We start from the raw sequence: 25,847 nt of genomic DNA on the forward strand, positions 1-25,847 counted from the left end.
TAGTAAATTAGCTATTGAAAGTGGTATTTTTAAAACAGCTGAGCTTGTTTCTTGAGTACTTTCACTACTGGAAATGCAGGCGTTTGCAAAATTAGCATAATCACTAATTTTATCTCTGACATACTGGAACAAACCCTCCCAATGACCTGTGACCCCGTCCTATATGTGCAACAGAACTTCCACAGAATACAAGTAAACACCCAGAATAATCCACCCATGTGACCTTATATCTGTCCACTTCCTTCTGCAATTTGACGGACATGCTGGTTTGCTCCTCGAGCTTCCTCAGTCGGTCGTGCCACGCGAACAAAAACTCCTCGAACACGTGGGTCTTACTCCTGCAGGGAAAACACACACACACACACAGATGAAACATGCTGTGTCGCTGAGTTTCTTTCTCACACACAAGAGACTCTGAAAGTCCGTGCAGAAATTCCTGTCGAGTTTCTGAGACTGTGACCTGAAGGAAATCCAGTCCTGCTGTGCGCTCTCATCCAGTCCCCGCTGGAACTCCTCGTAAAGTTCCCACATCTCCGAACACTCCTTCAGATCCCTCAGCGTGTCGGACGCCAGAGACACGTCAGGAGCGCTCAGGTGGAAGTGTTCGCAGTCCTCCCTACAACACACACACACGTTTACTATGATCATTCACAGGCGGTCATCTGCACACAGTTGTATTCATATGAGACCCCTGGATCACGTCACCAGTCTCGAGTCGCACGGGTATATCTGTGGCAATAGCTAACAATACATTGTATGGGTCAAAATGATCGATTTTTCTTTTATGCCAAAAATCATGAGGATATTAAGTAAAGATCATGTTCCATGAAGATATTTAGTAAATTTCCTACCGTAAATATATAAAACATGTATGTGTGTGAGTGAATGCTGCACAATCGCCAACATAAATGAACAACTTTAAAGGAGATTTTCTCAATGTTTTGATATTTTTTGCTCCCTCAGATTCCAGATTTACAATAGTTGTATCTCGACCAATATTGTCCTATCATAACAAACCACACATCAGTGGAAAGCTTATTTATTCAGCTTTCAGATGATGTATAAAGCTCAATTTCAACAAATTGACCCATGTGACTGGTTTTGTGGTCCAGGGTCACATTTATATATTTACGTATTTATTAATTCTTATACATGGTATGGACCAAGCGTGCCGCACAAGCCCTGAAAAGTGAAGCCAAAGCGTCTCGATCGCCCCCCCGGTGACTGGTCCTAGTACAGGTCATAAGCCCCGCCTCCCCGTGTTATTCACCGGGACGTGAGACCAACTAAACAATTGAATTACACTTCAAATATCTTTTTTCCGAAGGTGGTTTCTGTCATTTACTGCAGTTTTTATCACGCTGATGTAAATTCAAGTGTTTTTAGTTTTAGTTTTTAGTTATTTGATGCTATAAAAACGGTGGTGTGACGTCATGATTGACAGCTGTGATTGACAGGTTCTCTGAGTGAAGTAGTCACTGAAGCACCAACAGACTTTTTTTTGGGATCTTCAGAGGACTGAGGAGATTGGAGCTTTAAATTTAATATCTAAATTTCTATAATTAATTATTTCACACCGAGAGTGAGGGGGGCGGGGCCTTGATTAAGCGGCTTTACTTCCTGTTCACTCCTGCGCAGGTCTGGTCCCGAGATGTCAGCGCCATATCGGGACTCTGGCGGCTTCACTTCTCACCAATGGAAGAGAGAGCGAAGGGGCGTCGGCCATATTTCTTTACAGTCTATGGTATGGACTTGTTTTTTAGGTATCCGCTAGTAGCAGATTATAATTCATATGTATTCCGTGTTTATTGTGTTATTAATGCCTCGTTAATTTCCCACTTGGGAACAAATAGTGTTTTTTGAATTGAAGTGAATTGAGTGCAGAAGTGAAGTCACACACGTGAGTTTTGTGCGTGTGTTCTCCAGCTCGTCGAACTCGGCTCGTCGGTCCCGGATGTTCTGGACGCAGCGCTGCAGAGCCTCGTGGTCACCTGACTCGATGATGTCATGCCCGGGTTTGAGCTGGTCCCAGCGAGCTCTGAACTTCTGCAGGTCCTGCAGGTAAAGCTGAACCCGTGACTCCACGTTCCCTTTCATCACCTCCACCTGAGAAACACAGTGTGTGTTTACAGCCTCACTGCACAACTATTCACACAACACTGACTAACAATGCCTCTCTAACACTGATGATCAGAGCCGGTCCTTTAAACCGAATCACTGAACTGACTCACTGAACTGACTCACTGAACTGACTCACTGAACTGACTCACTGAACTGACTCACTGAACTGACTCAGAATCACTCAAATGCATTGGTGTCATCTTAATAAAAACTGTTTTCTTGTTCATGACAGTGTTATTTAAGTATCATTTCTATTTTTATTTTTTACATTTTAGTTAAAGTTTTAGTAAATTTGTTGTGCGTTTGTTTTGTTATTATTTGTAAATATGTCAATTCAGTTTTTATTAATTTATATTTCAGTTTTCGTTTTAGTAATTTCAACTCAATTAAATATTTCAATAAGTTTTTATTATACTTTCAATGTTTATTTATTTTGTTTAATGATTTAGTTTTAGTAATTTGAGTACTTCAACTCTATATATTTTATTTTTGTTAACATTTATATTAGTTTTAGTTAACAATAACAACACTGAAATAATATTTTATTGTATAAATATTGTAAATGAAAAAAAGACAAAAATGTTGCAAAATTCTACTGATATTGTGTAATGTTTTCATTTTAATTTTAGTTTTAGTCATTTTGTAGTTTTCATTATTACTATATTTTAAATATGTCTATTTAGTTTTTATTAATTCATATTTCAGTTTTTGTTTTGGTAATTTCAACTCAATTAAATATTTCAATAAGTTTTTATTATATTTTCAATGTTTATTTTTTTATTTTAATGATTTAGTTTTAGTAATTTGAGTACTTCAACTCACAGAAAATTTTATTTTGCCAAAAAAAAAAAAAAAAGAAATAAAATAAATAAAGGTAAAAAAAATTATATATTTTTATATATATTTTATTTTATTTCTATTAACATTATATAAGTTTTAGTTAACAATAACAACACTGAAACAGTATTTTATATGTATAAATGTATAAATATTCTAAATGAAAAAAGACAAAAATGTTGCAAAATTCTACTCATATTGTTAGTTTTCATTATTACTACATTTTAAATATTATATATTTTTATTTCAGTTTGAGTTTCAGAAATTTGAGTACATCAACTAAATGAAAATGTAAAAATTTGCCACACCAAATAACTACAATTAAATTTAATTTAATTTCTGTTAACATTTATTTTATTTCAATTTTTAGTTTTAGTTAACGATAACAACTCTGGTTCATGACATCTTGTAGTTAAAGACGCATATGAAACAGCATTTTACTGAATAAAAAAGATTCCATTGGTTATTATGGAAAAATGTACGAAACAGTGTGTGTGTGTGTGTGTGTGTGTGTGTGTGTGTGTGTGTATTAGTGTGTGTGTGTGTATTAGTGTGTGTGTGTGTGTGTATATGTGGTGTGTGTCTGTACTTGTTCTTTAATCATGAGCTGATGACTCTCCATCATGAGCTCAAATTTGTCCCATTTGGCCCTCAGGGAGCTGATGGTGTCCAGACCTCCACCCGCCACGGAGCGCAACAGCCTGTTCTTGTCCTCCGCCTGCTGGAACTGAGGCAGTATCTGCACACAACATCAGCACAACACACACACACACACACACAACATTAACACCACGTATCAGCAGCACAGCAGAATATCTTTACATGCTGCCAGTTCTTGGCTAGAATAATGTCACACACACACACACAGAAAATCAGAGTTTTTGTGAAGAAGAACTTTCTCCATCCGACAGTGAATGTGGTGTTGATGGTGATGTACCTCAGGTTTCTGGGACTGTAATTGGCTGTGTTTGACATCGGCCTCTCCAATCTCATCGATGCTCTCGGGGCGCAAGGACAACGTCTCCATTGCACCGCTCACGAATGAATCGATAACCTGAATGTGACCTGCACACACACACACACACACACACACACACACACACACACACACACACACACACACACACACAGAACACTAGTTTTATACAGGTGAACACACACACTGTGCAAACACGACCAGCAGAGGGCAGTGTTGGACCATCTGAGCTCATAAACACCACTGGAAAGATCTGTGTGTTATATAGTCTGTGCTTGTTGAGATCTGAATACTTCAACTATATATTATTTCAGTGAGTTTTAAGTTTTGCACCTAATATTTATAGTTTATTTCACATTAGCTTTATATTTTAAAAACATTAAGGCCTTTATTGTGAATATCTGATCTCACCCTGGATGGATCTCCTCAGGGACGTCAGGAGAGCGTCAAACAACTTCTGGATGAGGTCGTCCACAGCTACTCTGACAGGTTCACAGTTCACCGTGATGCAGTCAACCTTCTCTGTGCTACACACACACACACACACACACACACACACACACAGTGTTAAATGCAGCACTACTTATCAAACACACACTGATGAGCCAAAACATTATGAGCAGTCTCAGGTGAAGCCAAGATCATCTCCTAACAAGGCCATTTATTAAGGTCTGGGTAGATTAGATGGTGTGCAAACTATCAACATGTGACCTGGGTCCGAGTGTCTCTGAAACTCAAGGCTGGTGTGTCGCTCCGGTCAGCAGTGCTGAGGATTTACCAACAGTGTCCGAGGAGGAACACACACACACTGGCGACAGGTTTGATGCAGGAGGGAATGAAGACTATCCCGTCTGATCCGAGCCAGCAGAAGGTCTACTGTGGCACGAGCCACACACACAGTTTTAATGATGGTTATTATGGGAGGAATGTGTCACAACACACTCTGCTGTGTTTAGCGACCAATCAGATCGTCTGTGATGACCCCTGTCCACCGTCGAGAGTGTCCACAATGGGTACGAGAGCATCAGAAAAGCAGCGGAAGAAGGTCGTCTGGTCCGATGATTCCCGTTTTCTTTTACATCACGTAGATGGCCGTGTACGTGTGCGGCGTTTACCTGGTGGAGGAAGTGTGGTGCTCTGGTCAGAGTTCTGCTGGGAAACCCGGTCATACATGTGGACGTCGATTTGACACGTGCCGCCTACTTAACATCCCAGCAAGCAATTTTGCGTTTAAAAGACGTCTAATAGCGTCCAAACACAGGCCAGACGTCTAGACTAAAACAAGCAGAAATTTGAGCGATCAGTGAAAATTGAATAGACGTCTAAACCATCGCCCAATAATAGTCTAGTCATCAATTAGACAAAGAAATGAAATGAGTGAAGAAATGAAACCGAACAGCTTGTAATCACTGCTGACTTTGCTTACATGATGGAATATCACACATCTCGCAAGTTATTTGGGCAAAAACGACAAACCAAACTCAAGGTTATTTTGGCTAGAAGTGTGTTACTCATAGCCGAACTATACCGGGTCTATAGTTCACCTAGACGGATATCGCTTGCTGGGATTGTTGCAGAGCAGGTCCAGCCCGTCATGACACTGGTGTTACTGGTGGAAGTGCACACCCTGTCACTCTGTACACACTGATCAGGAATGGTTTGAGGAACATGATGAAGAGTTTAAGGTTTTGCTCTGGCCTCCAAACTCCCCAGATCTCAATCCATGTGTGGGATGTGCGGGATCTAACACACAACCTACAGGACTTGAAGGATCTGCTGCTGACGTCTGGGTGCCGGAGACCACAGGACACCTTCAGGGCTCACCTTAATGGCTGATCAGGGTGTGATCACACACACACACACACACACACAGGACAGATACCTGGGCAGCCGCTCGGCTTCTTTTCCTTTGGCTTTGAGAGCTTTGAAGTTTCTCTCCCAGTCCTGGACACTGTGAAGGTGTTTCTCCACCAGAACATCTACATCCACCTGCCCCAGAACCACCCAGTCCTGCACACAGACACACAGGGAAACACTTTTAAATAATCCGGGCTCAGGAGGCCTGATGTTACAGATCACATCACATTCTGAATCTAGATTTACCCACGATTAAGTTTCTTTCACCGATTTTTCACTTATCTGGCAGAATATGAGTTACAAACCCTCTCGTCTGTGATGAGCTACGCTAAAAATCTTAATCGCGTTGGTCGGGGAAATGCTAAATGTAAAAAGGAACAAGTGACTAACCATTTAAATATGTATAGTTAACACAGCTTTAAAAGTCCTTAATGTCAAAGGTCACGCATTCCAAACAAACTATGGCGCAAATTCATGAGAAGCATTGAAGAAGAAACTAGTCAAATGAACAAAATTACCTGGAATAAAAGAAAATATAACCCAGACTGTTAAATATGGATTCACAACAAAGATCAACTTTAATTATCCTGTGAATTATTGGCTCTGGAGCAAGTGCAATTTGAGCATTATTTATATACTATTATAGTATTTATTAATATTTTGATTGTTTGATTATAATGTGCTTATGTCATTTTAATCAGTTTTGTATTAATATTTCTACTTAGCTTGAAACTATTTGAAGTTTTAGTACGTTTAGTACATCAACTTAAACTCTTATTTCAGTCAGTTGCCAAGTTGCTAGTTTTCATTTACGTTTTTTTTAATCTAATATTAATATTTTATGTTATTTCAGCTTTATTTCAATTAACAAAAAAAAATGTGTTTAATAACTTTAGTTTACAAATAACAGCACTGCTCCAAAGACACATTCAGAAACTTAAATCTGCTGTTAAATCTGTTATTATTTTGCATATTGCTTGACCAGTTCATTGTGATATTAAAGCAATTCATTGATTTTAAGGACATTTTGATATTTTTGCACAATAAATAATGTTGGTACTGCACTGGGTTTATTTTCAAAAGGGTCAAAAGTTGAAGAAACCTATTCATTCAGATACTAAACTCATATATTGTAGATTATGTGGCGATTGTGTGTTATTTTGGAGTTGTCAAAATTTTGGCTGCAAACCTTCCCTTTTGTTATTAGCCACATAAAAAACTCCAATCGAGCAAAACTGAAATAAACCCGCTCGAACCTTTACACAAAAGCTTCTATTGGGTCGCTTTCTTAGGAAGTGATGAAATGAGCAAAACGCTGAGCTGTCATTTCAGATCTGCAATGAACACGCTGCTTAATAATTATGCACATGCAGTCGGCAAGTTAATCAAACTATGATGAAGGATCACTGTCAGTGAACTACAGCTAATTAAAGCAGCACCTGCCCAATGATCGGACATCTGCTGTTAGCAGACACACACACACACACACATCTCAGACAGAACGTCTCGTATGAGGTTTCCCAGTCATGCTGCTAAAGAGGAAGTGCTCAGGCCGTTTCCCCTCTGTGTGGGCGGCAGGAATCAGAAGTGCGTTTGTGTGCGAGTGGGCTGGGATTCCCCGTGACAGTATTAAAGCATCACAAGAACCTTTGCCAGAGTGTTCTCTAGTCTAAACCACAATTGAAAGCAGCCAGCATTTCAAGAATGAAAGTTTGTAAATGCAAAAACACAATAAATAGATGCTAACACTCGTGCACTAAACTCGTGCACTGATCTAAGCTGCATTCTGGGCATCATGGGTGATGCATTGGACATATCCAGGTAGGCAGTTCACTCGGTTTTAAGCTAAAGGTAATGTCTAATAAACAGGCGATCTGGTTTGAAGTGTGTGTGGGTGGGTGATTACGGTGTTTTCTAGAACATCACTTTAAAAGTGACCTCAGTTCATGACCTTTATGTGCTGAAATTCCCTTCATGTTCAAATATTCTAATAAATGGAATCCACCATGCGTGAATTACTTGTCCAGAACTTATAACTATAATCGACGTTTCCCTCAACTAAGAATTTTAAGAGAATTTTGCAGTGTATTCTGGGATTGCTCAGTGTTTGGAGGATATACTGTACCGTTCAAAAGGGTCCATTAATTGAAAGAAGCGTTGAATTTTCAGCATCATTACTACAGTCTTCAGTGTCACATGATCCTTCAGAAATCAGTCTAATATGATGATTTGATGCTCATTATTATCAGTGTTGAAAACAGTTCATATTTCTGTGGAAACCGTGATACATTTTTTTTCCCCAGGATTCTTTGAATAGAAAGTTCAAAAGAAAAGCATCCTTGATGAATACAAGTATCACGTTTAATGATATGAAGTTGCCTTTGTTTATAATGTTAAAAGGAAGGAACATTTTTCTGCGTATAATTGGAACGGCCGTCTCATTAGCGCATCACTGGCTTTACCCAGTGTGACGGCTCTCACCAGGGTTTGTGCGGTACCTTAAACTTGTCCAGCAGTTGTGTGAGTCGACTGAAGAGGAGTTCAGCTTTGCTGAAGATGGTCAAGAAGCCGCTGGCGTTGCGTTCGATCATGCAGGTGAATATGGGCTCCTCTCCCGTCTCGCTCACGCCCTTAAACTGGTTCGGGATGCAGATGAACCGCTTCATCTCACGGTAGTATTTTGCCCTGACCTCTTCGAACGCAGGACGGAACTGCAGACGCCCCTGCCTGGAGACACACACGAGTTTTTGTGAGTCAATAACTGAGTGTTTTTGAGTGAACTAGGCCTTTAAGACGCATCAAGAGGAAAGGGCTCTTACTTGAAGATGAGGTCGATGTTAATCTCCGGCAGGTTCTTGTTGAGGGCCTCCAGTCCCACCTGATACTGATGCTCGAGAGCTTTATACAGCTGATGGTTCCAGTGCTGACGCCAGGCCCTCATGTCTCCTGTACGAAACCCCTGAACACACACACACACACACACACACACACACACACACACACACACACACACATCCAGGCATGTTTAAGGATGATGGTAGAAACAATGAGCCTACATAGACAGCATTTTAGGCACTATTATGCCACCTAACAAGGCATATATCAGGTTAAATTTCAGTTAGGAAGCTGCTTTAGAAGGTAGAAGGGCAAATCTGGTTTTCTGATCAAAATCATGCCAAGGTTTGCCAAAAGTTGTGTGATTATACAGTACAGGTCAAAAGTTTGGAAACATTATGTTTTTTTATATTTTTGAAAGAAGTCTCTAATGCTTATCAAGGCTGCGTTTATTTGATCAAAAATACAGAAAAAAAAAAATTATATTGTGAAATATTATTACAACTTAAAATAATAGTTTTCTATTTGAATATACTTTAAAAAATTATTTATTCCTGTGATCAAAGCTGAATTTTCAGCATCATTACTCCAGTCTTCAGTGTCACATGTGACATCCAGTCTATCACATGATCCTTTAGAAATCTTCTTTACTATCACTTTTTATCAATGTAACACATCCTTGCTGAATAAAAGTATTGATTTATTTCAAAAAAAGAAAGAAAAGAAATGACTGACCAGTAGTGTGTATTATTGTTACAAAAGATTTCTATTTTTTTTTTAATTGCTTCTTTTTTATTTTTTTATTCATCAAAGTATCCTAGACAAGTATCACAGGTTATGAAGAAATATTAAGCGGCAGAACTGTTTCCAACTTTGATAATGAATCATCATATTAGAATGATTTCTAAAGGATCATGTGATAGACTGGAGTAATGATCCTGAAAAATCAGCTTTGCATCACAGAAATAAAGGATAATTTAAAGTATAATAAATTGAAAACCAATTATTTTAAATTGTAATAATATATCACAATATTACTTTTTTTTCTGTATTTTTGATCAAATAAATGCAGGCTTGATGAGCAGAAGAAACTTCTTTCAAAAACATTAAAAATAGTAATGTTTCCAAACTTTTGGCCTGTACTGTATGTCACTGACTAGAGCTTGATGGTTTAATTTTTGAAAAATGAAGAAATTAAGACAGTTGTACTGTAAAATAAAATGATTATACATAAATAATATGAATTTGAACATAATATGAATTTGAACATAATATGATTGAACATAATTGAACATAAATAATATGATTTTTCTTAAATAACTGATTTCAATTTTTTTATTTTGTTTAAAATGTTATTTAATTGTCCACCCTTAGTAGTTGTAAAAAAGAAAAAAAGAACGTATACATTTATTAAAATTGCTTTACCCTTTGTAAATTCCAAAAAAAAATATATATATATTTATTGATAACTGATATATATTGATATATAATCACATAATTTTTGGCCAACTTGTGCAACCCTACAAACAAGCACAACAAAACTGTTGTAAAACATTATACAAAATCACTAAAATAATAAATCAAGGAGTTAAGAAAAAAAATATTATAATAATGTTTACTATAAAATGACAATAGCAATATATTTAATGAAGCCCTTAAACTTCTCTTTTGTGGACAACAGCCGGATTATAAGCACTTCTCTTTACAACTTTGGGAAGATTGTTGGCACAGATTGTTGTGTTCCCGCAAGCACAATAAGTGCCGTAAACTCAGAGCAGATGCAGAGGTGTGTGTGTGGAGTGTGTGTGGAGCAGCGTTTACTGTGAAGTGACAGAAGACTCGTGATCACCTGAGACTCCAGTGTGGCAAATCCAGTCCTGAGATCCTGAAGACCATCTTTCCATTTCTGCTGCTGACGCAAGAGATCCACTTCCATCAGACACACCACCTATAACACACACACACACAGAGCTAAAGCCAGCTCTTCCATGTTCATGTGTGCCTTGATGCTCCAAACGTGCAGGTTAAAGGTGGAGGAAAAAGAGATCACCTTGTCAGTGAAGTCGGTGTGCCACTTCCTGAGTTTGCGGTTCTCCGTGGAGAGTCTCTCAGCGGCGCTCTGTAGTTTACTGATGTACTGCTCCAGCTCTTTAGGATTCTCCCACGTGATCTGGAGCTTTCCTCCTTCGCCGTGAGATTGAGACCGTGGGTTCTATTGTACAACAAATGATACAGTGACACTCAAAACACTGCCTGTACTCATTTATCATGCAAAATACACTTCCGTTCACAAGTTTGGGGTCAGTCTATCCAATTCTGGACTCGGATACTTAGGGTCAGGACTCGGATACGTGATCACACACATCCAAACTCATACGGTATGTACTCAATACTGAATTGAGTCGTCTTCCGCATCTTTTGCCGCTCGAACGGACAAATACACACACAAAAAATCCTCGTAAACACAGTCTTAAATTAACGTAAACAGTCAAGACAGAAACCGTGTGTAACAGTATATTGGATACGTGCATTAGTCTTAAAGTGACAGCAGCCTAATAAACCTGCTTTAATCAAAGAACAAAAGACAAAGAGAAAATGCACTCGCTGTTCTTGACTGAATAACTTTTGTAGTTATATCTGTAATATATATTTTAAGTATAAAGTGCAGCTTTATTTCACATTTGATTACAGTTTCTGTACCTGAACACCTGAACATCTTAAAACACGGTTTATTTCAATCGTTTATTTTTTGTGCGATTGCTAATTTGTTTATTTGTTCTTTTTTAATTACTGAGTGTTTTACTTGTCTTTAATAATGCTTGAAATTTATCTTAGTTAGGCTAGTTGTTTATGGTATGGTATTTTTAAACCACAGGAAAACGCTGTGATTTAGACTAGGACTTAGAATAAATGTGAATGATATCTATGTTTGTTTTTTAACCTTATTGGAATTGAAATTAGGAATTGATAAGCAGAATCAGTATCGGAATCATTAAAATTCAATCGTTACCCAACCCTAGTAACAATTGTGTTGTTGTTTTTGAAAGAAATTAATACTTTTATTCAGCAAGGATGCATTAAATTGATCAAAAGTGACAGTAAAGACATTTATAATGTTACAAAAGTTCTCAAATATCATTTGGTATCACGGATTCCCCAAAAAATATGAAGCAGCACAACTGTTTTCAACATTGATAATAATAACCATAAATGTTATGTTAATGATTTCTGAAGGATCATGTGACACTGAAGACTGGAGTAATGATGCTGAAAATTCAGCTTTGATCACAGGAATAAATTACACTTTACTATATAATCACATAGAAAACAGTTATTTTAAATTATAATAATATTTCACTATTTTTACTGTATTTTTGATCAAATAAATGCAGCCTTGGTGAGCAGAAGAGAAAAAAAACATATCAATATTGTACAATACTATAAAATACAGTTTTATGGCTCTAGGAAATGTTCTCAGCGCAGAAGGGTTACCTTGATGACCTGCTCAAAGGCCAGAGCACAGCCGAGCATCATGGGTCGTTGAGAGGGTATCATCTGCTGATCGATGGTGTTGTAGAAATGAGCCACCTGATAAATACACAAATACACTTGTACTCGCAACACAAGTCTACATACAACTCAATATTTGACCTAAGAATACAGTATGGGGGAAGCTAAACAAGTGAATTAAAATGTAAAGTTGTTAAACTACAGTCAAGCTAGAAGCTACTAACAAAGAGTAGCTTGTAAAAATTAAACTATGTAAGAGGTGAGTATATTTTAACTGAATAACAATAGGATTATATAACTGACTTCAGAGCAGTATTTATCTGGAGCGAATTATCTTAAATGTTGACTCAAATGAATCAGTGATTCATTTCAAATGAATCAACTGATTCAAATGAATCAGTGATTCATTTCAATGATATGAACAAACTGATTCACATAAATGAATCTAACTTCCTAATGCTACCTGAGACAAATCTTGTCTAGGAATGTCACTCGTTGGGTTAGTAGTCATATTGGTACTTTCAGCAAGCGTACAGTGTAAGAAAAACCTCCAGTCCGTGTGTATGTGTGTGTTCACACACCTGTTTGAGGATGATGGCCTGTCGGTAGAACTTCTCTGCGGTGTTTCCCGCCTGCTGGATCTTAGCAGGGATGGTGAAGCCCAGGGCGGAGAGCTGTCGAACCTCTCTGAGTAAACTCACCAGCCGGTCCGAGTACTGGATCTTCAGTTTCCCATCCATGTGATCCAACTCCATCACACGATTACTGGCCTGCAAACTAGACACGTGAACTATGAGCTGGAGTTGGACGTTTTTACACTTATACTAAAAGGCCTTTTACTTACTTTTTTGTCAATATTTTATTATAGGTTTCAAGCTGTGTCAGAAACATATATCACAGATTCAATTAACTATATATAAAACAGATGTCATGACATTAACCAGACCAAAATTAAATAATTATATAAAACAAGTTCACATAATTAGGAAGTCAAGGTTGTAGTTTTTCTAACACTAGGCTATATCTGCAGTTATCGACCAGCTTTGAATAGTTCTGTCCTTGGGCTTTTTACTTACTTAAAAAAGTGTAAACTATCAAGGCATGTAGTAGATCGTGTACAACAGGTTTTTCAGCAAAGTTTTGATCATGTTGATCATTTAAAGGCCATAGAATTTAGCATATCAAATATGATGAGCAATATGAGCAAGAGCAATGGAAGACTATGAAATGCCCTTTAAAGTATGTCTACATGTTTGTTGTTTGTGTGTGTGTGTGTGTGTGTGTGTGTGTGTGTGTGTTAACCTGATTCCAGATTTGGGATCGGAGAGTCCTGACAGCAGGTCTCTGGTCCAGTCTTCAAACTGCTCCTGCTCGTATGATCTCAGCTGGTCCTGCAGCTCATCAGAGAAGCGGACCAGCGACCGAAACCCAGACAGATCCGAGAGCAAAGCGTCTGCCATCTTCAGAGAGTCCTCCACCTACACACACACAGATTTATAACTCAAGTCCTTCACCACTTTTAATGTTCTTTTTTAATGTCTTTAAAGGTGAAGTATGTTGTTTCTGAAACTCTAGTGGTTCCTATCGGAATTACAGGTACGGGTGCTTGTAAAAGTAGACTACTTCCAGTGAAAGGTCCAACATATGTGTGCTATGTGTCATGAGTAAGCAGAATCACTGTGTAGTGTGAACACAAGCATCTCGCTTTTAAAAAACCCATTCAGCGAATCAGCATTGGCCGCATTTTCTGACATGACAGACCACAGCTGTTTGAGGCTGAGATAACATTATAAACTGGAACATGTGTGTGTCTGAACAGGTAAATGATGATGTTTAATCTGTGAAGGTCTAAATGCAATGATTTTTGGCCAAAATGTAATGTCTCTTCGCATGTAATGTGTCAGTCACGGTCCCACACCCTCTGGCTCCGCCTCCTACAGTAGCCACGCCCCACACTCTCACTATTGGTTGAGCTGGAAAGTGATTGACAGATCTGAACGGACAGCTCTTAATGATTTAATGGTGTCTGAGGCTCAACGTTTACACTTTTGGGGGAGATAAACCCATGAATAGCACACTAATAGTAGAGTTAAGAGAATGGATTTTAACAATCTTACATGCTTCACCTTTAATCGATGACACTACAGTTAAAATAATTAACTAATAGATATCACCATGCTTTCATCAGCTGCTTAAACACAGTACATGGCTGAAAGTTTTTTGCAGCTGAACCCAGATAAGACGGAGGTTTTAATTGTAGCGCCAGACAGCGCTATCCCTCTGATCATGCAGAACCTTGGACCTTTGTCATCTGCGGTTCGGTCTAGTTTAAGGAACCTTGGGGTGACATTTGATAAATCTCTATCTTTCGAGACCCACCTCAAATCACTGACCAAATCCTGTTTTTTCCACTTACGTAATATTAGTAAATTGAGGTCTGTGGTCTCTCACTCAGAACTGGAGATGCTCATTCATGCTTTCATTTCCTCCCGTATTGATTACTGTAACTCACTTTTCTCCTCACTTAACAAATCTGTTCTTCATCGATTGCAATCTATTCAAAATTCTTCTGCTAGGTTACTCACTAGATCAAATAGGCATACCCATATCACCCCGATACTCTGTTCTCTTCACTGGCTTCCTGTAATTTACGGGATCCAATTCAAAATTTTAACCATAACCTATAGGGCTTTACATGGTCAGGCCCCTGCTTATCTTGCTGACATAATTCATCTTCATATCCCTCTCCGGTCTCTCAGGTCTAATAACCAAAATCTGCTATCTACGCCACGCACTCGTTTAAAGACAGGTGGGGATAGAGCCTTCGCCGCTATGGCACCCAGACTATGGGAATGCTTTGCCAACCAGTATTAGGTTTGCTGAGAATGTGGACAGTTTTAGGGGACAAGTGAAGACTCATTTGTTCAGGTTAGCTTTTGGGTAATCTCTGTTCTTTTATATATTGAAAATTGTATCTGTTTTGTATCTGTATTGTTTTTTATTATGTTTTATTGTCTATTGTAAAGCGCTTTGTGACCTAGTCTGTGAAAGGCGCTGTATAAATACATTTTACTTACTTACTTACTTACATTAAGACCTTTTTTTCCTGAAATGTTGTTTAAATATGCAAATGAGCCATTTTCTAATAAAATATGCACAAAATTGCATAAATTGTCCAGCACAGGAATCAGAACATTGGATAAAACCAGGTTCAAAATTCATTTTGTTGACATATTAAAGGCTTTTATGGAGGGGATTTTTTTGGACTTACATTTTACATATAAATCAGGAAAATGATATATGAACAAACCTTCAGAATATACACTAGATAGGAATAAAACAGTAAAAAACAAGGGTTCTGCCTGTAGTGTCTTAAATGGCTCATTGAAATGTTGTCCATTAATTAACATAAGCTCATACGCACCTTAAGCAGCAGCTGTCTGACCCACACAATATTGTTGACGACCTCGGGAAGATTTCTTCCTGCTAGAGGACCGGTTTTCTCTCCTGGCGCGCCGTGACAGCGGCTCTCAAAATCCGCCCGCAGTCCTGCACAACAACACGACTGCCATCAAAAACTCTTCAAAGACCTCTCTGGTGTCTTTCTCTCTTCATAGTATGGCAATCTAGATGGCCTTAGTATTGGTGAGCTTCATAACGCAGTAGACAGTCCTGATGTAGGCATGCTGACTTTTAAAATGCCTAATTTTGGCCAAAATGAGTGTTTCAAATCAGTCATGTGTGTGGTTTCGTTTCAGGTAGGATGTAGCTGGCTATGAAGTCAGTACTCAGTGAGCCTGTGTCGTGTTGCTCAGTGTGTGTGATCTGACCCTTGTTGTAGTCCAGCAGTCGTGTGAGGAGTGTTTCTCTCTCCGGCTGCAGTTCTTTGCAGATCGTGGGCCGTTTGATCAGATCTCGGTGTTTCTGAAACGCCTGCAGCAGCTGAAACGACGTTAAGAAAAAGAAGAGTTTGTCTGTGAATATAGTATAAGTCTGGGGTCAAACATCAAGCACACAGACAGTCTGGAAGTTTACAAGGTAAAAAAATTGGAGTTTTGTTTAAGAAACGTATATGAGATATTTAACTATGCTTTCTGAGGTCTGTCAAATAATCAGTCGTTTATTTTTAAGGCGGAAAATTCCACCTTAAAGTTTCTCTAATACACTACCGTTCAAAAGTTTGGGGGTTGTTTTTGAAAGAAGTGTCTTCTGCTCACTAAGGCTGCATTTACTTGATCAAAAATATGGTAAAAACAGTGAAATATTACTGTTTTCTATGTGAATATATAGTGAAGTGTAATTTATTCCTGTGATCAAAGCTGAGTTTTCAGCATCATTACTCCAGTCTTCAGTGTCACATGATCCTTCAGAAATCAGTATAATATGATGATTTGATGATTATTATCAGTGTTGAAAACAGTTGTGCTGCTTCATATTTTTGGGGAAACCAAATTTCAAATTGGGGAAATTTTTCATGATTCTTTAATGAATATAAAGCTCAAAAGAACAGCATATATGTAAAATATAATGTTTTGTAACATTATAAATGTCTTTACTGTACTTTTGATCAATTTAATGCATCCTTGATAGATAAAAGTGTTAATTAATTTAGTTAAAAACCCAAACTTTTGAACAGTAGTGTATGCCCGTGTATTTTTTGTTTATTTTGTCGATTTATCTTGTATTATCTATTCACTCGCCCTCAATCAGACAGTCTCTCTCTGTCTAAGTTCTTAGCGGTTCTTGGCTAGCGTAACGAAATGACTCAAACAAAAAGCTAAACGTGTGGATACACAGGACTAGTGTGAGTGTGTGTACCTGCTGCGGACTGTCCTGTGCATCTATAATAAAGGTCTTGAGCTTTCCAGCTGCTTCCTGTTCAGCTGGAGTGATGAGTCGATCAAACTGAGACACCGCGGCTCTCCATAAGGGCTAAACACACACACACACATAAATATACTGCTGAGTGATATATCAAATATTCATCATGTGTTTGCAATGGAAGTACAACAGTGAATATCTTGTGCGTGTGTGTACCTCAGTGTAAGGGTTGTAGTGTATCGGGTTGAGTCCTGTGAAAGGCTGATACACACGTGCGGCTGAAACCTGCTGTTTCCCTCCGGATAACAAACGCTGCAGTTTCTCACACACAGATCGCACCTGCACCACCTAAAACACACACACACACACACACATCATAAGATAATGCACCGGCTTATACTGCAAGGTTTGATAGGTGTGCGGTCCGACCTCCTCCAATCGCTGGGCGAGGCTCTCCAGCCCCTGTGGCCGGTGTTTCTCTCCACTCCACGGATGAGGAGAGTAGCGTTTCCACACCTGACCAGTCAGGCGTTCACAGGCCGCCACCCACTGCTCACAGACAGACACGCCCCCTTTAAGCCCCTCCCTGACTGTGAAATAAGGATCCTCCCACAAGCGCAGCGCATTCAACTTCCTCTGTACAAACCTGCCGAGAGCTCCGCCTGCAAACACACACACATCAGGAACGTTATTAGTACGCTCTCAAATATATTATTGAAGTGTTAGTTTTTGGGTGAACTATGCCTTTAAGTTAAGCATCATTATTATTTAGCAACGCTTGATGTGCACCTATGACATCCATGAGTCTGATCATGCGTGTCTCGGGATAGGCGGAGTGCTCATTCTGTTTCCACACGTCATCTACTGTCTCGCGTGTGCTCTCAATCAGGTCCTGTACCTCCACCAGACTGAAACTGTCCAGATTACTGTAGTCCTGAAACAAACACATGATTCAAAGTCCATGGAGGGTTACTTGCTCTCGGTTTGCAAGCATGACATTAAAATGTATCATCATAAAACAGCTTAAATTGATTGGATCTGATTTAAAGTGGATGTAAACAGCCAGTTCACGGACACTGTGTTATTGGTAACTAAATCTATTAAAACATTTTTGTTCATAGAAATTAAATAAAGTATAAATATTAGATGAAAAAATTTAACTTAAAAAAACGAGGCAACTAACTGAAATAAAATAAGTTTAAGTTAATAATAATAATAATAGACGACGTCCACATTGATCGTGCCAGTATTGTTATTTGTTAACTAAAACACCTACATTATTAAAATTGTTATTGGTAATGAAAATAAAGCTGAAATCATATAAAATATAAAAATTAGATGAAACATTTTTGAAATGTTGACTTGGTAACTAACTTAAATAAAATGAGTTAAAATAATAATAAAGCTAAATAGAAATATCTAAAAAAAATATTTTAAAACAATGCTAAAAATGACAAAAGCACAAAATTCTAAAACTTCAACTAAAATTAAAATGAAAACTGAAAAGTATAAAAATAAAAGCCAATTCAAAATATGAACAATAGCCATAATAGTATATAAATAATATTAGAAAAACATTGGGTCACACAGCTAAGCCTGTCACAATAACTACTGTTCGTTTGGGGACATATTGTCCCAGAAAGATTTGCGATAAACTAAACCGTTTTATACCATTCAATTCAAAATATGAACAATAGCCATAATAGTATATAAATAATATTACAAAAACACTGGGTCACACACAGACTATATGTACAGCTAGGCCTGTCACGATGACTACTGTTCGTTGGGTGATATACTGTCCCAGAAATATTTGCAATAAACTATTTTATTGTCATTTTAAGATTGTTTTATACCATTGAATATATAATCATAATATAACAGCATAATAATGCAAGTAGGCCTACACACTTTCACCTACACACCTGTGCTCTGCTTTCGCCTCAAACACAGAGAGCAGATAAGATGACAGAGAGCACTGCGATGGCCAAAATGTTGGTGACATTTATTTTTATTTACACATAATGGGCAATGCATGATGATCGAGGTCACGTCCATATATCGTGGGACAAGTCGATGTATTGATTATCGCGACGGGCCTATGTACGACTGTGCACATGAGCATCAAAACTCTTAATGTGTGTGTGTGTGTGTGTGTGTACCTTCTCAATGGTGGTGAAGAGCTCAGTGAAGTGTGCCGCTCGCTCTCTCTCACTGCTCTGCTGTGCAGAGCGACTGACATCGGCCCAGAAGCAGAACTCATCCAGAGGGGTTGTGATACCTGCACACATCAGCATGGGGACTTTACTCGCATGCTAGCTCATCAGCCACTGTGACTAGTGGTTTTCCAAAGTTACCAGCCACTCAGCATTTCCATTTTGACATCGATACCATGGGGAAAAACTGCACAATAGATATTTTTTTATATTATCTCATAATTTGTCAGCCGGTATATTAGGCTGCTGTCACTTTAAGAGCTGACGCACGGATCCGTTATACTGTTTTATATCACCAATATAGTGTCTTTATGTGCTGCACTTTGGGCGTGAGTAGATAATCTGCAGGAATGAGTAATATTATTCTCAATATCTGAATCCCACATGGAAATTCAAGCCCTGTAACACCAACAATATTCATCCGCAGCAAATGAAACGAGTGAGTGAGCAGAGGCGGGTTTGTGTGTCACTCGCTGTCAGAGAGATGAGAGAGAGAGAACACGCTGGTATTGATGTCAAGCCCTGATCACATGGAATTTAAATGTATAAAAACTCAAGATGGGAGAACTCACTTGACAGATCTGACTCTGAAAGACTCCGTTTCCCAGAATCCTTTGGTGTTGAGTGTCTAAGCACAGAGCCCAGCCCGACCTCGAGATCTGTGAGCAGAGACTGAAGCTTTGAGTCGAACGACTGACTCCATTTATCATCCTGAAGAGAGCAGAAAACACACACACAACACATTACAAAAGCCAGCCGTGAAACATGTGCCGTGAGTCTAGTAGTAGGAATAGTGTTTATTTGTTATATTCGTTAAAAATCTAATTGCTTGGGGGATAAAAGATAGTTTGGACGTGTTTTTCACACATCGGGGAACACTGTACCGTCGGCCTGATGGCAGTAATTCAAAAGCATAAGATAAAGGATTCCTCGTATCATTCACAATGATATTAGCATTATTCTGCACTGTCTCTTTATATATACTCTCTATACTTGTTAACTTAATTCCCAACAGTTTGCTTGTCCGTAGACGTAGTGACTTTTCGTAGAGATTTCTTCTGAGCCACAGAAGCATTACCATACCAGCAACTCAAACACAACGTCATAACGCTTTTAATAAAAGGCCAATAAAACATCACAAGCACTCAGCTATGGACTTTAAAAGACAGTCATTTCTTTAAAGGGCTGGTATAATGCCCTTTCACAAGATGTAAAATAAGTCTCTGATGTCCCCAGAGTGTGTATGTGAAGTTTTACCTCAAAATACCCCACAGATATTGTTATATAGCATGTTAAAATTGTCACTTTTTGAGGGTGAGCAAAAACACACCGTTTTGTGTGTGTCCCTTTAAATGCAAATGAGCTGCTGCTCCCGGCACAGGGGGCGGAGCTTCAAGAGCTTGTGTCATTTTACCTCACACACACATGCACTGAACATTTCAAAAACGTTTAGCCTTTTATGTTCAAACTGGAGTCAGACAATGATGGAGAGACTCAAGAAGAAGTGACAACATGTAGAAGCAACAGGACATTTCTGAATGGTTAGTTGATGGAGTTATGAAGCTGATGTGTAGTTATCTTCTAGTCATTGATTAGCATATTTTGTCATGATAATCTATAAATCATGTTAGTTTTGGAGGCATTTAAGAGGAGATTTGATTTCTCACACCAGTTTATATCGCTAATTTCTGTGATACTCCAGTTCTATTTTATTTAGATTTAATATTATTTACAATTTAGCACAAAATATCACAAAGAAATCCAAATCATCTGACCTGCAGCAGGACGGGGCCGTAGACCTGTCGCAGGGCCTGGTACAGAGTGCTGATGGGAGACTCCAGCATGGAGGACACCAGGACGGATCGGTGCAGGTTTTCCTCTGACACCACACACGGATGAGGCTTGAAGAACACGAGAACCCTGCCGTCACCCTCCATGCTCTCCAGCTGCACACACACAACATCAGGGGCCAGTTGCAGAAACATAGCCTTTATTGTTGAGTGTCTTACAGTGGGGATTTCTTTAAGACTGCATCCCTATAATGTCCAAAAATTAATGGTCAAGGATGTACTATTGTGTTAACATTTTATTGACTAAAAATGCGTTAGAAAACTCAAAGACGAGTTGGTTCAGAATCAGCTGCATATAGCAGGTCGGCTGACTCGATTTCCATTCCTGTGGCGTCACAGTGCATTTCCCAGTTGATGCCCAGCGAACATTGACTTCTTTGAACAGTTTTTTTCAGTGCTTCTAAACTATACAATCATTGGATAAACGCTGAGATTATGTCCCGCCCACGGAAGCTCAGCATCTCTGGGGGTGAATGGAGGAGTGGGCTGGCCTGGACTCCGGGCTTCTGCGTGATGATTGGAGGGTCTGTCGAAAGACTGCATCTCCTTTTGATTGACAGTAATTTCATACCATAAAAAGTCGCTAATGCTGAAGCTATTCGAGCTCAGTCCCATCGCGGACTTCTCAAGTGTAGTCAAAAGACAAACTGCTGCAACCTTTTTCTTGGTATTTGCCTGTCGAAATTACTAGCCAATTTTCATAATACATTTCACACAATTATACATTTATATCTTTATTATATTATTACTTATTATATTTTTTATATTAATATTAGTAATAATTAAAAAATAATAATTAAAAATATTAGTAGTAGTAGTAGTATTTATTATATTATTATTTATACCTTTATTATATTATTACATTTATACAATTATAGCTAACTCTGCTGGCCATTGAGAGGACACTGGTCAAGTCACTGGAAAAGAAGCCTAGTTGGTACGTCAGGGTCACAGAGCATTTTCTTGAAAAGGAACGTAGGGCAGAATTTACGTATAAATAAAGGGAAAATTTGTATGATGTAGGCCGAAAATGAGCTTCCCCTCTCTCTGAAAGACCAGCAGACGCCACTGGTGTCTTAAGATCTAGGATGACAGTTAGTCAGGGGGAAACCAGTCTTACTTTTCGGCATCAGATTAGGCCAATCAATGTTTAAATGTGACTGATTTTAAAAAGTAATGAACCGTCTTAAGGCGAGACACGGCAGGCAAAAACATCGTTGTTTTTTTTTTTACTGATCAATTTTGAGATTTTTGGATATTTGTCTTCAATAACATGTCTTCTTTCATACTTGTGGTGAAAAAAAGTCTGAAATACACATTTAGGTCTTTATTTTATTACACTTTGTCTGTTTGCGTCTGATTTCTCATAAATTCAACAAAAGTTGGCGTTGTTAATCCTCCCGCTGCTCCGCGATCTCTGTCTGCTCCCTGTCATCACACACACCGTTAGAAAGCTCTCTCTCTCCTGTACAATGCTGTCGGATCCAAATATGGTAATTTCCTTTATATCAGCAACCAATCGTGAAAGTAAAAGGGCTGAATGCGCAATCTCATTGGCTGATATAAATCTTTAATCTCAAAATGACTTTTCTCTCATACTCCAAGTTCGAAATCTACACTTCAGAAGCACCTCTATATACACCAAACCTTCCAGTCTTGTACCTAGTTATATTATGAAGACATTTACAGGGGAATTTGTAAATATATTATTCCTAGCCTGATTTATTTAACATTTTATTCCAAAAAACATGGCGAAAATCATTTTTTTAAGGCTATTGACAGTATATTCTGATTTACAGGATAACAAAAGTAGATATCCATAAATCCCTCTGTAATTTTTTTTCTCATCTAATATGTGAACACAATGAAAAAATTATTTTTAACCTGGCTTTATCCAATACTCAGATTTTGTTTTTTTAAATATATGCAAATTAGCGCATATTTAATTAGATATTCCCTAATTTGCATATTTAAACATTAAATGACAGAAAACTTGTAATACATTTTTTTTTTTCATCGTAATGTAGGTAATCAACTGGGAAAGTTTCATGGTGATATCTGCTAGTTACAAATTTTACCCTATTCACCTGTAGTGTCTCGCCTTAAAGAAATCAAATGTATGTCTAACTTGTAAGACGAGTCTTTATGCAAACCGGCCCCGCTTTTGCTTTTGCTTTTGCTTTTCTGAGAATGTTTGGGAGCTGAATGTAGAGCTGGGTGATGTGCAGAACATCTGTGATTTATTGAATATTATTTGAATATTGCGATATAAAATTGTGCTAATTATCGTAAATATTAATGCATGTTTAAATCGGCCATTAAGTTTCCTGAAGATTATATGAACCGGTAGCAATCATCACTACATGAACATGAATCACTGAATTAGTGTTTTGAACTGATTCGTTGACATAAACAGTAAACTTTGGAAGTATCTTTGGAAGTTTGATTTTATTATATTATAAACAATGTGTTCAAATACACGTCACAATATTCCTCATTTAAATAATTAATATGCAGAATAAAGGGGCGGGGCCTGGTTGAGTTAGTTAGTAGTGTGTTAAACTGGTGGTTATGGTAAGAGCGGGACATTTCCCAAACACACTCGAAGTGCTCGACCAATCACAACACACTGCTCCAGCCGACCAATCAGAGCACAGTGTGCTTTTCAGAAGGAGGGGCTTCATAGGGACAGGAAGTAAACAGAGCATTACTGACAGACTGGGAAGAGAGGAGCCGCAACAATGGAGAATATGAGGAAAATAATCAACTTTCAAGCAGGAAAACATGTTCTAGTAGAGCGCGGAAACAACATCAAGACTATATAAAAGTGCATAATAGGTCCTCTTTAAATAACAAAAAAATCTTTCAAACTGTCCATGTCATTGAATCAGTTCAAAACACTTTCACATTCATTTTAAAAGTGTATTAAAAAGATCATGTAGACAATGTATTGATTTATTGGGGCATATTTAATTAAATGCTTGAATATTGTGTAGTGAAAAATCTTAATTATGCCTTGAAAAGGCTTTTGTCTACAGTGATTAAACAAATATTGCTCAGATCAACCTTGTTTGAGAAGTGCAGCTCATCTGCGTGTCTGCTGACGGCGAGCAGAAACTCATTCCCATCATCTAGGAAGTTATCGAGAGGACGGCGGGACAGAGATGCTGGTGTGTCCAGACTGAAGTGGTTCCCCACTGTGGTCAGGATGAAGAGTTTACGGGGGTCGTCTGTCCCAGGAGGCATCTTTCACCTGTTTAAACAACATCACATGGATTAGCAGCAGAAAAACAAGAGATACAAAACTGTTATTGAAGAAATCATACAGTCAGCCATCATAATTTCTCCATATTCAAATTAAACTCGAGGTTCGGGGACCAAGTCTGTTCTGTGGGGTGCGGACTGGAGTCGGTCCTAGAGCCTCCGAACAAATCTTTGAGGTGCGGATTGGATCGATTCCTTTCCTCTTCCTGCCCGATTTTAGGGAAAAATAATCGGATCTATTGAAGACGTCCAATAGATTCCTTTGGCGCACCGAAAGACACAATATAATACACTGGTATTTTGCCAGATGAGAAGTTTATCCATGCATCATCTTTTTACTCTTTGAATTCCTTTTACAACTGTTTCAATTTTAATTACTTTTATTTTGTGTTTATTTTAATTCATTTCTGTGTAAAGCACTTTGGATTACCATAGTGTATGAAAATAAAATAAAATAAAATAATGCTTTTATGACTGACAGACACCCCTCAATATTAATTTCTGTGATACTCGAGTACTATTTTAAAACGACTAAGATTTGCCTAATTTTATTTACAACTTAACACGAAATATCACAATGCAAAAGCACAATTGCTCTTAAAAATAAGCATCAACATTTAATATTTAACTTCTGCAGCCACATGGCGTATTTATGCATTTTGAGTCATTTTTTCATGGGTTTAACAAACTGACAGATAAAACACGTGACATACTGAACGTTTACTGAGATTAATTCAGTTTAATACTGTTATCACAAAAGCGCGACAAGCAAATGCGCACTTATTACTTGTATAACGCACAAATACACAAATATAAAGCTTTAAGTATATCATAAGGACAACAAAATAAAGGCAAAAGAGCGTCTTACGGTTTATTGAAGTCAAGACTCTGACAGTTTGACCAGTTCTGCTCAAGGATTAGCACGCTAGGCTAGGCTAACCTCTGTCTCTCACATGAAGTGAATTTACTCCTGTAAAATAAAATAACGAGCTTCAGTTACACGGAAGGCAGAAGGTTGTGAAGGACACGCTTTGTGTTCGCCTTTAAACGCATTGTCGACAGCAGATCATGTCATTTGTCGGGTGGATGTGCAGGAGAAGCGTGAACGTTATGGCGCATTAGCGGTGAAGCTGGCGCGGTCTCCATGGCCACTGCGGACATATCGTTACGTACCGAGTGTCGTGAATGCCAAGCGCGTACGTGTGTTAATGTATTATGTGTTAAAGTATTTTACAGTCTATGGTTAAAGCGCGAACTAGATTCAATGTTAGGATTTAGGAGTAAAAAAACGTTATTGCTTTTTTCTTTATTGCCTTATGCATGATTAAAATTTACAGTCAATCTGACAAAGTACTTATAGTACTGAAATCTATCTAACTGTCTGTCTGTCTGTCTGTCTGTCTGTCTGTCTGTCTGTCTGTCTGTCTGTCTGTCTGTCTATCTATCTATCTATCTATCTATCTATCTGTCTCTCTGTCTATCTATCTATCTATCTATCTGTCTCTCTGTCTATCTATCTATCTATCTATCTATCTATCTATCTATCTGTCTGTCTGTCTA

General features: G+C 38.2%; 1 protein-coding gene across 1 annotated transcript in view; it reads right to left on the minus strand.

Moving 5' to 3' along the window:
• dync2h1 (dynein cytoplasmic 2 heavy chain 1) overlaps positions 1 to 25,431 on the minus strand; it is a 139,585-nt gene extending 114,154 nt beyond the window's left edge. Inside the window, exons 1-25 of the mRNA XM_082179334.1 lie at positions 25,156 to 25,431; positions 24,090 to 24,276; positions 20,949 to 21,119; positions 19,746 to 19,884; positions 19,120 to 19,238; positions 17,747 to 17,891; positions 17,387 to 17,619; positions 17,174 to 17,305; positions 16,955 to 17,068; positions 15,967 to 16,078; positions 15,561 to 15,685; positions 13,439 to 13,614; positions 12,718 to 12,913; positions 12,119 to 12,214; positions 10,677 to 10,838; positions 10,476 to 10,574; positions 8,611 to 8,750; positions 8,290 to 8,518; positions 5,817 to 5,944; positions 4,346 to 4,461; positions 3,896 to 4,023; positions 3,548 to 3,697; positions 1,901 to 2,106; positions 461 to 616; positions 224 to 338 (exon numbers count right to left, since the gene is read on the minus strand). Coding sequence (XP_082035460.1) covers positions 224 to 338; positions 461 to 616; positions 1,901 to 2,106; positions 3,548 to 3,697; positions 3,896 to 4,023; positions 4,346 to 4,461; positions 5,817 to 5,944; positions 8,290 to 8,518; positions 8,611 to 8,750; positions 10,476 to 10,574; positions 10,677 to 10,838; positions 12,119 to 12,214; positions 12,718 to 12,913; positions 13,439 to 13,614; positions 15,561 to 15,685; positions 15,967 to 16,078; positions 16,955 to 17,068; positions 17,174 to 17,305; positions 17,387 to 17,619; positions 17,747 to 17,891; positions 19,120 to 19,238; positions 19,746 to 19,884; positions 20,949 to 21,119; positions 24,090 to 24,269 — 3,567 coding nt within the window. The 5' untranslated portion in view covers positions 24,270 to 24,276; positions 25,156 to 25,431. The remainder of the gene's footprint in view (positions 1 to 223; positions 339 to 460; positions 617 to 1,900; positions 2,107 to 3,547; positions 3,698 to 3,895; positions 4,024 to 4,345; positions 4,462 to 5,816; positions 5,945 to 8,289; positions 8,519 to 8,610; positions 8,751 to 10,475; positions 10,575 to 10,676; positions 10,839 to 12,118; positions 12,215 to 12,717; positions 12,914 to 13,438; positions 13,615 to 15,560; positions 15,686 to 15,966; positions 16,079 to 16,954; positions 17,069 to 17,173; positions 17,306 to 17,386; positions 17,620 to 17,746; positions 17,892 to 19,119; positions 19,239 to 19,745; positions 19,885 to 20,948; positions 21,120 to 24,089; positions 24,277 to 25,155) is intronic.
• Positions 25,432 to 25,847: the final 416 nt, after the last annotated feature.

This window comes from Leuciscus leuciscus (genome assembly GCF_965113295.1).
Source record: "Leuciscus leuciscus genome assembly, chromosome: 9".
Lineage (NCBI taxonomy): Eukaryota > Metazoa > Chordata > Actinopteri > Cypriniformes > Leuciscidae > Leuciscus > Leuciscus leuciscus.